Here is a 16,478-nt window from a genome sequence, read left to right as displayed (position 1 = left end):
TTGATGTGTCAACAGAGTGCCGGATGCAATGATCATAATACACAAGTTAGGGCAGGCTTAATCACAGATTGAATCATCTATTCTCTGTGCTCATCTTATGCACTTTGACTTTAGTTTGGCGCCATTCAGTATTATGTCCACTTTGTTCCACTTGATGTGTCATTCATTGGTTTCAACAGAAAAAAAAAAAAAAAAAAAAAAACAAAGATTTATACGACCACATCTACGACAGACAGGGCTGCCGAGAAGGGAGGGCAAAGGGGGCGAGTGCATATGGGCCTGTGAGCAATAAGGGCCATCAGATTGAGTCCGATTACTTTTTATTATCATGAATAATTATTCGTAAATACATACGGGTACTATACAATTTTATAAGAATATTTGTTACATAAATTTGATGTATTAACTCAACAGTAGTAGAATTGATACAAATTACCACTTCATATGTAAATATTTGACTTTTATGTAATAGAATATCAGTTTCCCGCATGAACATTCACCGACACGACAATTGAGTGCCCCGGCATTTGCCTGAACTACGTTCCCGTCACCTGTACTGAACATGATCGATTATTTATTGGCTTGTCCTTTTTAACTACCAAACCACTGCTGGCCCATCACAATAAGCTAGTTGACTCTCTCAAACCGAAGTCGTAGGACACGTTTCTTTTTCAGTACATTATAAGTTTTGTGTCGAAACTTTCGTCTTTTCGTTGTCGTTTGTCTAGTAAATTCTGTTCATTAGTGTTACTGGTTATAGTTTAACTGCACAATGGACAAGTACAGGCATAAGTCGGGAGCTGAGAAGCACAAGGAGAGACAGAAAAATTGTAAGATATTAATATGGGTGCTAGACTGCGTGAAAAATATTATGAAGATATTAACAAAGAGAACAGTGATGAGCCGAAATATTTAAAATCAATTCATGCCTCTAATTTAGGGCCAACCCCACTGAAACCTATGAATCTCCTAAATAGTCTGAGGGAATTAAAACTGGATACTTTATTTCCATATATTTGTATAACCATTAGAATATTCGATACAATTCCTGTGACAGTTGCTGATGTTGAAATATCCTTCAGCAAAATGAAGGAAATAAAAATTGTATTCAGATAAACAATGTGTCAAGAACAACTGAGTCCTGGCCTCCTTAGTCTGGAGAGCGATCTTGCTAGGTCTTTAAATTTTTGTGACATAATTGATGATTTTGCATCAATAAAGTCAAGGAGAGTTGTTTGTTGATGTTGCACTGCAAGTTAAAAAATACAGGTATTTAAGAATAATGTTTTATGAATATAATATATTGCGCTAATGTGAAATTTTGCTAAAAGTTTTCATCGTAATAAAAGTGTATATTTTTAAGTTCGTATCAACAGAGGAAATAAGTAAATCAGACACACCAAAAGAAATACAAAAACTTCTAGCACTGGAAACGATCAATACTAGATACCCTACAGAAGAATGGCTACACATATACACTGATGGATCAACCACAGAAAACCTTACTGGAGCTGGAGTTACACGTACACATTGCTCTCCGACAATTATTAAATCTTCCCTTAAATATAACAAGACAGTAATTCTTTCAGATTCTAAAGCTGCAATTCAGGGAATATGTTCAAATGCTACAAAGAAGTCAACAAAAATAAGAGAATGCTACAAAATGTTAACACAACTCCAAAAAGTTAATAAGATTTTCTGTCTCCAGTGGATTCCAGCACACTGTGGAGTCATGGGGAATGAAACCGCAGACACACTTGCAAAGAAAGGCACAACAATAAAACAAAAGTCTAAATTTAATTTCTCATATTCCTCAATAAAACGCTTGATCACAACAAAATTTTCTTATTCATACCTACAAGAAATAGAATCAAATGCTAAAGACAAAAAATGGATTACACTACTTTCCAACCCAGATATAATCCCCCAGAGACCAAGGAAAACAGCACTTGCAACCTTCAGACTATTGACAAATCATGACTGTCTAGCAAGTCATCTCTACAGAATAGGTATCTCAGCTTCACCCTTATGTGTCCTGTGTAATGATCCAGCAGAAATGAATGAAGACCACGTGAAGACCTGTGAAGCATTAAGATCAGAAGAAACTACAGTTCAAAAGTATTGGAAAGCACGACTGCTAATGGCTTCATTGCCAAATGCAAGGCACTAGACAACAACAAGTTCGTATCTGTGTATGGTGTTATCTTTTATTTATTTTGCAAATAATTATTATGGTTAGAATAACTGGTAACTTGTAATTGTTACTTTTTTCAATGGGGGTCAGAGTACAGTATTGCATAGGGGCCCATAAATTCTGTCGGCGGCCCTGACAACAGATATAGATTGGATTAGATTAGATTAGATATAAACGAGGACAACAATAAAGACTTTATAATACCGCAGCCCTTCACGTGTGATAAGATCTCATGGCTCTGGTGATAAATCACTTAAACATCTGTGTTTTCCAAGAAGAATGGCTGAAATCTTTTGTGTAGGTAGGTTAGGTTAGTTCATGTTACATTCATATTAGATTATTAATTACATCAGTAAGATGATTCCTGTTTCCAAACGGTTAACATTTCTTTTATAAGGAATTTATACTGTTCAACTTGTTTTGTGGTCATTTTGGCAAGTTTTTGTAATTTTTTTACATATGAAATGTGGTTGTTAAAATGTACATGTACTGTTATAAGAGTTGAATATGTGGATTGATAGGTGGAAATAATTAGTGCAATAAAATTGTCAGTAACGTTTGTGTCCCTAATTTTTTACTAACGAAAGTTGGCAAGCCTTGACATAGCACCACAATAAAATAGTTTACTAGACAAAACTCGCGCTTGTTAACTCAATCACACTTCCTTAACAACTGCTTGACTGAAAAGATAGGATACTGAGCTAGGGGTTGAATGACTGCTCAGATACCATTATTCTCGTCCTCCTCTTCCAGTAAACCTTGACTATATTTATCAGGGGTTTTCGACCTTAGCACTTATTCATAGAACAATATATAAGCCCTTACCGACAAAATTATTTTTTCAGCAATCGGTGGCAGTTTTTGAGACTAAGTAATGTGCACGAAATTGTCTGGTTTTTGTATTTGTTTTCATTTATATATAAAACTTGTAACTAAATGATGGAGTCCCATAAAGATTTTTTGGTGGTATATTCGAATTTAGCGTATAAAAATCATGTATGATCACATTTTCGTTTAGGTAAAAAATTAGCTGTTGAGTAGTGTATTAGAAGTTATATTAAATGATACTTTGTGAAGCAACATCAGAGTGTGTGCTGATGACTGCCGAAATTATATGGATTAAGTCTGATGAAATCTCTCGTGAAATATAAGTGACTGATTTTAATGTGAAGTAAGTTAGCAGTCAATGTAATTGTTCATGAAGTATAATTGTTTTTCTCTTCATTGACACATCTCAAAAACCCAGAAATTACCTGTAGGTTATGAAGAAAAAGTGATGTATTTTCGAAGTTTTATTATAAGATTACGAATTGAAAAGAAGTGTATGCCTGGTTAAATAGGAAATACTGATCAAACATCTTTATATTTTGATATTCTGCCAAATTACAACAGCAATAACAGAAGAGTGTCATGCAAATACTAATGATGGGATTTTAATATAATATACTACCAGATGGTAGTGAGTTGGTCTCACAGGCTAACTCTGAGGCTGTGCTCAAGCATGGATTCAAATCCTGCTTATGCTGCTGATTAACTGGTTAAGATTTTTCCGACGTTTTTCTCAACTGTAAGGCGAATGTCAGGTAATTGCAAGCTTGGTGATACACTAGACAACGCATTGTACGAGAATAATGATAGATATTGCCCAGAATTCAGTGATAGTAGTACTGAAATAGCTGTAAACAATGTATTTTATTTTCATTTGTATGTTACTAAAGAGATTATATAACATTGATTTTTCCATTTTTTCCAATATTCATAGAGTTTGGGAGTCATTTTACATTTGGTGTCATCTTACAATCTGTTATATGGTGCATTTGTATTCTATTTCATATATTATACACGAGGAAAATTACTTGATTAATTTTATTCTATTGCACATGAGTAAAGAAATACAAGCCTACTTTAAGTCCATATGGTCTGTTCAGAAAAATGACATAATCTAAAACGTGAGTGATAGTGCGAAGATTTTCTCTAGATTACCTACATACTTATCTTTTACCTGCTAATTTCTTAATGTACACATAATTTCATATTTAATCATATTATATTGAAGCCAACCTTCGAAGTAATCTTTAATGAAACATCAACATAAATTTGTTCAATTTATATAATTTTAGTTTTATATTTGTGTTCTAGCGAGAAATGAGTCTAGAAGATTTGGAATGTCACCTTGTGGAGCTGAAATCAAAAGATCTCAACAAGCGTGGAGTGCTACGTAGATTAATTCAAGAGTATTGTCGTCAAGGAAATGTACAGAAAGCACTGGAAGCCAAACATGAATTTGAAGTTGCTGGGTATGAGTTTTCTGCTGGAATGTTGGCTATGCTCTTTGATTTAATGGTCCGTGTTGGAAATCTTGCTGAAGCAGAGAGGACTTTGAAGAATCTTAATCATGTGGCTCCAGATTTTATTCTGGATGAACACAAAATTCTAGATTTTGCAACACTTCTTGTTTCTGAAAATAAAAGTGAAGGTGAGAAGTAGTGAAGTCTTTTTTTATGATTATTTAGTTTGTATGTACTTAGTTTTAATTTTTTGTAATTTTCTCGGTAAAATCTGTTTACATTTAAAAAAAAAAGCCCACAAAGATAATGCACTTTTCTCAATATGTTTTATATGTTTCATAATTCATATTCTTTATCATTCCACAAATGTTATAATTCTTTCTAGTTTTGTTAAATATCGTGTAAAATATACAAAGTTTTCTGTTAAGAATGTGAATAAATCTCACAGCCCACACGACCTTTGCATCTTATAACATAGCTGCCTTTCATAGATAACTCAGTGCCAAATTTGCAGTTAGAAATCATACAACATAACTTATCTTACATCGGTGCTTGAAATGTCGACCCTCTGCTCAGAGGCACGCCTTAGTCCTTCAGAAAACATTACTGAAAACACGACAGAGTTCTTCTTGTGACATGGTATCAGTTTCTCGCTGGATATTGTTCTTAAGCTCCTCGAGAGTAAGAGGATTTTTTTGTACACTTTGTTTTTTTAATTCTCCCCATAAATAAAAGTTGAAAAGGTTTAAATGAGGGGACCACGGAGGCTGTAAAGCATGGCTTATTATTCTGTCTTCAAATACCGATTCGATTTCTTCAATTGAGTCATTGACAGTGTGTTGTCCTGCATGGTGTGATTTGTTTTTTTCGTAATAAGTAAGTTCTTGAAAAAATGGAGTCATTATGTTGAACCTGTACTGCTCTGAATTTATTGTGTTTTCATAGAATATGGAGCCAATAATTCTCATTTCAGATACAGCGCACTATACTCCGTTTGCTTCCCAACAAAGCATGGAAGTTTTCAGAACTCAATACTAACTGTTCTGAGACTTTACATATCCAGACAGCTGGAACCATGCTTCATCACTATAAACACCAAACTACCTGCAATAATTTATTCTTGCTTCACTGTCAGGAGGTACCACACAGTTTGTGCACTACACTTGTCTTATATGATTTCAGTTTTAGAAGTTTCGTAGCCACGTATGTGGTCATTTGTACGTATATGTCGACTTGTTGCACTAAACAATTCAAGGACTTTTAGGACTAGCTTCTAATGCAGCACCTATTTCATCCACTTCTCCTTTGTGAGTACTTGCCTTCGTCTCTTTGGCTTCACATCCAAAAACGATCTTAAAGGACGAACTTTACTCACTAATCTATAGCTCATAGATTTGTTAGAAGCAGGAAGAACAGGATATTTTCGAAAGAATCTCTTCCAACGTCCACACTTAACAAAGTTATGATAAATAAAAATATTTTGTTCTAAATTATTCCTCATGCTTTACATAAAAATGTATACAAAAACTATGAACATGTGGCTATTCAAAAGACTATGAATGCACTGCACTTGACTCAGACTTCCACAATACTGGCCACTCAGTGCTGCTGCCAGTATAAAAGTGGCAGGAACCAGTAGCTCGCATGGGAGAGTCGAAACTTTGCAGTGCCCATTGACCTTATAATGGAAAACTCTGTAGAATGGTAAAGTCAGGGCCATTTATGTGACATTGGTTTTTTCTTTTGTTCATTGGTAATATTAAGACAATCCAAAAACATGTTCTGTTTGTGGATTTATTTCGTTATGCTCTCATTATCAAAGTTACTTGATCATTTTCAGTTTGTAACAACTGTTTTGCATCATCCTATATTTAAGACATAGGCACACCATTAGCGAAATGGCTAAAGCATGGAATTTTCATACTGGTAACCCCAGTTCGAATTCCATCAGGTCCAGCTGGAATTTGTGATGGATAAAGACAGTGTTTGGTGATAAGTTTTCATGGGGTACTCCCATTTCCCCTATCATTGCTCCATTAATCATCATCATACAGTGTTATGTAGTTCGCCTCATATAGTGCACCAAGGGCAATGCCTTCATGGTGGCTGAAAGAACTACAATCTTCTGCATGTTGCCCAGTAGGTGGGGAGCTTGGGTGAATGATGAAAGTCAAGTACCCGCCATTAATTAAAAAAAAAAATTGAGACATTGCACCATTGATACTGAGTCTGGATGCACATAGAAACAAGGAGAACAGGAATAAATAGAAGTAGTAGCAGTATTAATTGGATCTTGAAATAACTATTAAAACAGGAATAGATACAAAACAAGGCATTAACATTTTTTTCGTTTGGGCCACCAAACACAGCTTTCCATTCTCCGTAGTTTTTTATTTCCCCATGAAAGATTAATTAGTTATGCTTTTTCATGTAGGCCTACAGCAGTTTTTCTGTCTTTTTGAAAGTATAAATCATTATGAGAAGACTGGTTTCTAATTTGTGATTAAATTCTATTTTAATTTCCCAGTTGCCATTGCTATGTTGAAAGAACATGCCAGTAACCACACAGTAAAGGGCGGGCCTGCAGTGTCACGTAACTGCTGGCGACTTCTCAATGCTGCAGCAGTGAATGGAAATGCAGAACAAACAAGAACTATGCTACAGAAACTTACAGAGTATGGATATTGCACCATCAATAACATATTGCTCGGACCTCTCATTAGAGCTTATCTTTCTAAGTAAGTTGTAATTATTGTTGTAGCTTTAACTAGTTAGCCCCATGCTGTTTATGTTGGTGTGCTGAATTAAGTTGGATTGAAGAAAAGTGAATGAGAATTTCTTGAAATGATATATATTGTATGTATTAGAAACATCCATATGAATTGTTCTGCAACTGTTTACGTGATGCTAGCCATTACAGAAGAAGAGCAAACAAAAGATCTGAATTTCCTGTACACAGAATTATACCTCCAATTAAAAACTTTACAAAAAACTTGCAGGGCTTAAAAATATCTATAGGAATTAATGTTTAACACTAACGTAATCCTAGTCATTACGAAAATAGAGCAACGAGAAAGGGTCTTGAAAAAATCAGGATTGTACCAAGTCTCAAAATGTATAGCGAGAATTTATTCCTCATCATAAGTATTTAAATGTCAGGAAGGGTTGCTCATTTTATTGAAATGTTACCTGCCTTTTGCCTTTAACAATCAATTGTAAATATCTACTTTAAATTGAATAGGATTTACTCATAAATTATTTTTACTTAAGTAATTGTAAGGGTTGTTTGCTTAAATAAATAATGCGGAATTGCATAGAAAAAGTTTTGAGAGTAACTTACTCATTATTTGTAATTTTGTGTTACCAAACAGAAAGACAATGCTAATCTTTTTATTCTATTTTTGATGTGTAACATATATAAATTCGACCTACATTAATAGAAAACATGAAAGGATAAAAAATTTGGTGGAACAGAAATTACACTGATGTCATTCAAATTCGGCCACCATGGAAATTCTTACGTCATATTCGGTATATGTACTCAGCACTGTGAACAAATCTATTTCTATAGGTGATGGGGGTCTGCATATACAGGGTGATTCACGAAGATAGTGCCGTACTATAGAATCTGACTTCTGACATCAATGTGACGAAAAAAGTTAATTTAAATATGTGTCATATTTTTAAAATTGAGTGAATGTTAAACATAAACGTAGAAATTATTAAGGTTTAAGCATTTAAATTATTTACGAGGATGTGTGTATGTGTGTATCCAAAGCCCACCCATTTCACTTGCATGATTCGGGTTCCGCATGCTGTGGATAGATGGCAGAACTGTGACCCATTTTCTAGTTGTACACCACTCCGGCGGGTCACATTGTACATGATGTGTATCTGTGGAGAGTTATGTTGTGTATTAGGGTGAGTATGTGTAAGTGTTTAAGTGTAGTGTCTGGAATGAGTGATGATGAAGATGAGGAAGGGAGGAGGGAAAACCTGGTGCTGGCACGTAGCCTACTCCTGTCGAATAGCACCAAGGGGGGGCACTAGGCTTAACATCCCCATCCAATGGATGAATCACTATCAACAGTGACATATGCCTTCCCTTCATATGCACTGTGAAGAGATTTGAGATTTAACCCAGGCATATTGGTGCACAATCTAGTGATTAGAAATTGTGCACCGCCATCTCTTCTAGTCCTGTGGTAGAAATTTTATATTAAAATCTCTGACCCCACCGGGAATCGAACCCGGGCGGGCTAGTCTGAAGGCAGACACACTACCACAGAGCTAACTCGGCGGACATTTACGAGAATGTTACTGAGTGTATTATAAATTCATTAAAAAACATTCACATTATTTCCCACCTGAATAATCTGTATTAAACCCAGTTTTCAAAGACCTCACCTTCTGCGGTAATGTATGAAGTCGCCCGAGTATGAACTGTTTGCGATGCATTTCCTAACTTCTGTTGTTCGAATGCTAGGTAGAAATGTTGTACTGGTGTCACGTTATCTCTAACCCTGATCTTGATGTCACGAGACTTTGTGTTGCTGCTATCAGCTCTACTGTAACACACACAGCTCCAGATGGCCAGAGAGAGAGAAATTCACAAGGATACACATTACAGAAGGAAGAACCGTGATTTTATCTAAAACTATTCAAAATCGGACACATGTATATATGAACTTTTTTCTTCACAATGATGTCAGGAATCAGATCCTAGACTATGACACAGTCTTCATGAATCAACCTGTATATACATAACCTACTTAGAAGAGTTTATTGTTTATTATAAATAAAGAAAATGGGTCACAGTCCTGCCATCTATCCGCAATATGCGGAACCTGAATCACGTAAAGTGAAGTGGGTAGGCATTGAATACATACATACATTGTTTATTATAATCCACAGGGGAGGGAGGGGGGAAGGTTACAATATATTAAAAAAAATAATATTATTCACTTGTACTTTGACATAGATGCGAAATAGACACATGCACAGTACATACATGAAGATTAGTATTACTCACATACAGCTGGATAAATAACAATAACAATATTTAAGGGTTATTCTCACGTGCTTATACACACACACACACATGCACACATAATGAACTGTAAGTAATGTCATTAATTTCAGGAGGTCATTCATTGAGATATTTCAAACAAAGTTAATACAATTTTGCTAGTTTTTGCTTCCATTTCGAGATAAAAATTGTTTTATATGAAACATTTCATGGCGTGTTTTGGGAAAGCCATTGATCAGTGCGGTTTTCGGCGTAATAGATCGACTATTGATCAGATTTTTTGTATTCGGCAGATAATGGAGAAAAAATGGGAGTATAAGGGTACAGTACATCAGTTATTCATAGATTTCAAAAAGGCATATGACTCGGTTAAGAGGGAAGTATTATATGATATTCTTATTGAATTTGGTATTCCCAAGAAACTAGTTCGATTAATTAAAATGTGTCTCAGTGAAACATACAGCAGAGTCCGTATAGGTCAGTTTCTATCTGATCCTTTTCCAATTCACTGCGGGCTAAAGCAGGGAGATGCACTATCACCTTTACTTTTTAACTTTGCTTTAGAATATGCCATTAGGAAAGTTCAGGATAACAGGCAGGGTTTGGAATTGAACGGGCTACATCAGCTTCTTGTCTATGCAGATGACGTGAATATGTTAGGAGAAAATACACAAACGGTTAGGGAAAACACGGAAATTTTACTTGAAGCAAGTAAAGCGATCGGTTTGGAAGTAAATCCCGAAAAGACAAAGTATATGATTATGTCTCGTGACGGGAATATTGTACGAAATGGAAATATAAATATTGGAGATTTATCCTTCGAAGAGGTGGAAAAATTCAAATATCTTGGAGCAACAGTAACAAATGTAAATGACACTCGGGAGGAAATTAAACGCAGAATAAATATGGGAAATGCCTGTTATTATTCGGTTGAGAAGCTCTTATCATCCAGTCTGCTGTCCAAAAATCTGAAAGTTAGAATTTATAAAACAGTTATATTACCGGTTGTTCTATATGGCTGTGAAACTTGGACTCTCACTCTGAGAGAGGAACATAGGTTAAGGGTGTTTGAGAATAAGGTGCTTAGGAAAATATTTGGGGCTAAGCGGGATGAAGTTACAGGAGAATGGAGAAAGTTACACAACACAGAACTGCACGCATTGTATTCTTCACCTGACATAATTAGGAACTTGAAATCCAGACGTTTGAGATGGGCAGGGCATGTAGCACGTATGGGCGAATCCAGAAATGCATATAGAGTGTTAGTTGGGAGACCGGAGGGAAAAAGACCTTTAGGGAGGCCGAGACGTAGATGGGAGGATAATATTAAAATGGATTTGAGGGAGGTGGGGTATGATGATAGAGACTGGATTAATCTTGCACAGGATAGGGACCGCTGGCGGGCTTATGTGAGGGCGGCAATGAACGTTCGGGTTCCTTAAAAGCCATTTGTAAGTAAGTAAATTGATTGAATTCCCAACATGTTCAGCCATTTTAACAGAGCAGTGTATTATGGTAATAAATGATTGAAAGAATTGTAGTTTTGTCGTTTAAATGTACAGAAATTTTATCCAAACAAATGTAACATTGTAAAATTCCTTTGAAGGACGAAAAGTTACATTTCTTCAGATCAGATTTCTGCACACTTAAAGAATAAAACTAAAATTCTTTCAATCATTAAATTCGTATTTATTTTAAATGTTTCATTTTCGGAAATAAAATAATGGAATGTTGTGACTGATGAATGCACAATTCAGTCATATTTGATAAAAAAAAAAATAATGAAAAAAAATTAAAATAGTGTTTAACATAAAAAAATTGCTAATTTCGCAAAAACTGGAAAAAGAACAAAATTCATGATAAATTGCTATCGTAAAATGTGTCTACAGAATGAGTCTTGTTCAGACCTATAAAAATTTTTTCCCTCTGATTGGCAGAAATTCATGAAAAAAATCATTCCCGAAAATCTGGTGTTCCTATTCATAGCTTATTTCATTACGTTCATTGAAAACACACAAATCTTACAGCAAATTGTATTTACTTATCCTAATTCCACCACCTTAATTTCTGTATAGACATAGCCCTACATGCAGTCATAGGGATTTAAGATCATTTCAGATCTTTCATTGGTTTGTTTTGTCTTCAAGATTCCAATAACTGATTACAGCACCTCTTTGTAGGTCATCATACCGATCTGCCTTTTGGTCTATAATTATTAATTAAAATTATATGTTTGTTGGAACTCATTCTTGTTATGTATTTCAAGGGGTCATTCTTATTATGTATTTCAACCATTTATTTTAGTTTCGTTTTTTGTTTTTTGTTTTTTTTTTTTTGTTGGGTTTTTGTTTTTTTTTTGTTTTTTTTTTTTGTTTTTTGTTTTTGTTTTTGTGTTTGTTTTTTTTTTTTTTCAGTTCCGAGTTTTAACTTTCTGATTTATCTCTTAATTAGGTTTATGGTCATATATTTAAGAGAGATTTTACCAATTTCATTTCTGATACCCCAATGGATTTTTCTTCTCAGATTCTAATAGTTGTTAATATTTGTGTAGCTTGTTGTCTAATTCACTTATTCTAAATTGCATTATTAATAACGATTTTTGCTTTAGATGTTTCTTACTTTAAAAATGAAAAACATAATTTTTCTTTACAGATATTTTCAAATTATATTAATTTGCAGCCCCTTTTACAGGAGAAGTATTCATGTTTAATTTTCTGAGGAAGGGCGTCTGATCTAATGTTTAGAAACCGTTTTCTTTGTCAGGGTGAGGTAGTTCATTTTTTTTTTATTCCTACCACTGTTGACAAACCTGCATATTACTAAAGAAAGAAATACTCGATTTCCAGAACTGTATTGGCTACAGCAAGTACAAAGTCCTCCTTAATATTTCCCATAATCAAGAGTATTACCTAAAAGCTGCATATCTCATGAATGGTTTTTGTTATAAATTGTGATTTGTATTTTCAGAAATGACTTTGACGGAGCTGTAAGAGAATTCAAACGATGTACAAAAGAGCACAAAGCAACACCTCTGCAACATGAGCTGCTGTGCCAGCTTGCAGTAAAAGCAGATAAGCAAGGAAGTGGAGTACCATCACAAAAGGCTGCAAATCTCCTTCAGGAAGTATTAAATGCCTGCACTAGAGTTCATGGTGTTCCAAGTACACATGTGACATTGGCTGTAGCATTAGCTGAGATGGGATTGATCAAGCAATTGAAGCACTTCCTGATGGTAATATATTTATTTTCTTAGAATGTTGATAAATAACACGTAATCTTTGCCTATATGTAAACTATACTTGTTTTTTTGAAAGATGGGACATGACAGGAGCATTGCTATCGGAAAAAAAACTGAATGTCACATAGCGTGGTATGTCTGTTGCTATGGTAACGACGGTTGAGTTGCCAAACTTAACCGTTCCCATGTGGAGTGTGCTTAATGGCTTTCTTGACGACATTTACTGTGCACACAATGGTAGCATTGGTACGTTTTGTCTTTGATTCAGTGTCGATTTTTGTTTTGTTTTCTTATCTTCGCGTCAATTGTCAATGAATGTTTTAACATCAGCCATCTTAACATCAATTGCTAGCTTCCATCAGCTGACAACGTGGTAATCCATTTTGGCAACATAGCACTGTTGTTCCAAGCTTGGCCGCTTAACTGTCATGTCCCATCTTTAAAAAAAACAAGTATAGTTAACGAATTTATTTCGTATTTACTATTAATGAATGGTTTTACATGTGCTATATTCAGTCAATTAATTAATGAATTTCCAGAAGAAGAAGAAGTTAATGGGCTATTATATGTTTAGAATGTCTGAAATGGTATTGCAACAGATCACCAAAAAGGAAGTTGAAGTGTGGATCATCCTAGAAAGAGATGGATAATTGACTGATTGTAAAATTATGACTTGTTTTAGTTGGAAAAAGTGAATAAAAATTACCTATAGTAATACTTCACTCTTAAAATATTTATTTACTGCTATCTTTTAAACAAACGTATCAAGGTCCGTCGATAAATCAGGTCTTCGCATGCTGCCATATTTGCACCAACTCTTAAGTTTGTTTACATTGCATTATGGTTGGGTTGTGGAAGGAATTTGTTTTTAAATATATATATTTCATAAAATAAGTTTCCAAAACAGATATTTCGATAACTTTAGGAGAACGTACTGCTTGACAACAGCAATTGATGGCGCAAAGATTTCAGACATAAGTGAAATGGGATGAGAGAACCTGACAGTGACATCTAGAGACCTTGAAACGTATGAATATCAAGTAGAGAATGTGCACACAGAGTAATATATGAATGCTTATTTGCTGCGAGCATATGCAACAGTATGTATTAAATTTATTTGCTTCAAGACTAGCGTAATTCTATAAAAGTCTTAATTGGCTATATATGGAGATACTGAAAATCGACCAGTAGCTTTTTAACATGATTAATCAAAAAGTTGGAAGTACTTTGTGTGTTAGGAATTAGAGTACATTTAAGTCTCTGGTATTTGTAACAGGAACCACATGTGAAGCTGAGGAGAGATCATCTCACTGCTCGCCTTAAAAGACTGGCTAATGAGAACAAGCTAGAAGTGCTGAAAAACCTGCTAGAAGCTAGCAAGAGTATTAGCACTTTTGATGTGGGTCCTGTATATATGGCGATGTTACAGCTTTATGGTGAGTGACCTATAGTAAAATATGCCAGTATTGCTTTGTGGCTGAATAATGAGCAACTTGTTGAATTTTTCACTCACAGTAAGATAATTAGTGCATTGGACCAAGAAATACATATCTTTTGAACAAATTCAATTTCCTATACTATCTAGGTCTCTTCTGTCCAATCTATTGAATCTGTATAGATACGCCATATTCTTGATAATGCATCCAGTTTGGGCTCGAACAGTAACTGTCTGTATAATTCTTGGTAGATATTTGTGTAAAATGCCTCACAGATTCATATTTCGTATAATGTTGCTTAGATGCTGATTTCATTGCATGTTCTCCAACCACTAAGCCATCTCTTCAGAAAGTATATTGGTTGTGATGCAGATTCTGTTTGGTTCCTAAATGGTACAATCTTTTAAAGGCTATTACATTAAATTTTCTGTACCCTTGTTACTTGTTGTGTCTGTGAGGTCTTTATAGTCTCACAAAATGTCGTGCAAAGATTTTGGCAACCAGATTTAAGACATTATCTTACAAAATAATCTGTCTGCAAAGCAAGGAACTCTGTTGAAATGAGGAAACAGCTGGCTGCGAATTTTGCCTAAGCCATGTTCCAGCTACTTGCTATAAATGTATAACACGAGTTTTCCAGCTTTACTTCCTTACTGATAGAAGGTGTATTAAATATTTCATCTTCTCCTTAAAATTACAGCACTGTAGCTGTGTTTGAATCTCCAACTTTGGATACATTGACAAACACTACACCACTGTAAATGACAACCTGTTGAAAAAATACTGATTGGTCAGAGTTCGGCAAAGTGGTTACAGTATAAATGATTTAAAGTTATAAGATTCGTGATTTTACAGGTCGTCGTGGTGACTGCGATGGAGCATTATCTCTCTGGACTTCCATTCAAGATGCTGATGTACAGCCATCTTCGGAATTCCTAAATATTCTAGCAGCATTACTGCGTAGCCACAAACGTGAAATTCCTTTTGTTGTGACAAATGGTGAAGAGAAATCTCTGCCTGTGCACAGTAAATCGAAAATACCGAAGCAAATCACAAAGACATCAGGGGATGCAAAGGAAAGAACGTTTTCACAATAAACAGTATTTACATTTGACAGAATCCTAAGAATGTACCATGTGTATATAAATCCCACTTAGTAAAACATTTAATCTACTTGTATTATTTAATGGAAATTATTTCAAAGAAGAATGTTGTGTATTGAGACTTAATATCTGAAATGTTTCAGAATTACTTACAGATTCCATCATCAGGATGATATTACCCAACACCTGCAAAGTCGCTGATTCTGTTGCTTTGTAGTGCGTGGCTGGCCCATACAATTGAATAAGAGGCCCATCAATCTGATCGAGTGTATATACAGGGTCCGGCAGAATGATCTGATTGAATTGTCTGCCATATAGGTTTCTTGATAGTGTCGCTTGAGTGGCATATATCTTTGAGCAGCACAAGGCATGCTATTGCAGTTACCATCATGGCATGGACAGATGAATATCGTGCATTTTGTTGTTGAGCATTTTTAAGAAAATGGTAACTGTGATTGCAGCTCTGTGCAATTCCTGATAAGAAAAACCCTACAGATATGGGTGAGAAATGTCAGACAAAAGATTCAACTTTCAAACAGAAGTCGGTCGGTAGATGTTGCAACGTTTGGGCTCCCAAGAATATCGCAGCAGTGAGGCATGCTATTATCACGACATTCAGCCATTAAACATGCTCTGGTATTGGAAATATCTGATCACAGTGTGAAACGAATCTTACACCTAGACCTCAAGTTTCATCCATACAAAGTTATGGTGGTTCAGGAACTTGGGCAACGTGACTGACTCAATGACTAAATGAATGACTAAACTCACTGTTTGAGAAGTGTATAGTTAGGACAAGCATTAGGATGATATTATCTTTAAAACAAAGTGATTTCAAAATGGCAAACATTCTTCTGTAAGATGGTAAAATAAAATTCAGAATAGGATCTATGTTGCTCTTGTTATGTATATTTCTAATCGGGGAAATCATTCTGCCGGAATCTGTAAGTATGTATATACACACAGCACAATTATATTCGATTAGCAACTCAAATGAACATAAAAACGTTTAATTTAAGTATGTGTAATATTAAAAGTAAGCTAATATAACTTTCTTTGGCATAAGTGATGTTGATAATGACAATTGCCTAACTGTAGTGACAAAGGAAATTAAATTGGCAGTAAATATCACTTAAGCAACATAGTATAAAAATACTTACAATACACTGAGTACTTACATCAGAGTGATA

General features: G+C 34.9%; 1 protein-coding gene across 1 annotated transcript in view; it reads left to right on the top strand.

The window, feature by feature from the left end:
* The window catches only part of LOC138693077 (leucine-rich PPR motif-containing protein, mitochondrial-like), a 55,940-nt gene extending 40,576 nt beyond the window's left edge, over positions 1-15,364 (top strand). The window contains exons 11-15 of the mRNA XM_069816662.1: positions 4,334-4,670; positions 7,010-7,220; positions 12,479-12,743; positions 14,026-14,185; positions 15,041-15,364. Of these exons, the coding sequence (XP_069672763.1) occupies positions 4,334-4,670; positions 7,010-7,220; positions 12,479-12,743; positions 14,026-14,185; positions 15,041-15,282 (1,215 nt within the window). The 3' untranslated portion in view covers positions 15,283-15,364. The remainder of the gene's footprint in view (positions 1-4,333; positions 4,671-7,009; positions 7,221-12,478; positions 12,744-14,025; positions 14,186-15,040) is intronic.
* Positions 15,365-16,478: the final 1,114 nt, after the last annotated feature.

The sequence above is a fragment of the Periplaneta americana genome, chromosome 17, assembly GCF_040183065.1.
Source record: "Periplaneta americana isolate PAMFEO1 chromosome 17, P.americana_PAMFEO1_priV1, whole genome shotgun sequence".
Classification (NCBI taxonomy): domain Eukaryota; kingdom Metazoa; phylum Arthropoda; class Insecta; order Blattodea; family Blattidae; genus Periplaneta; species Periplaneta americana.
This window is presented reverse-complemented; position numbering and strand designations above follow the sequence as displayed.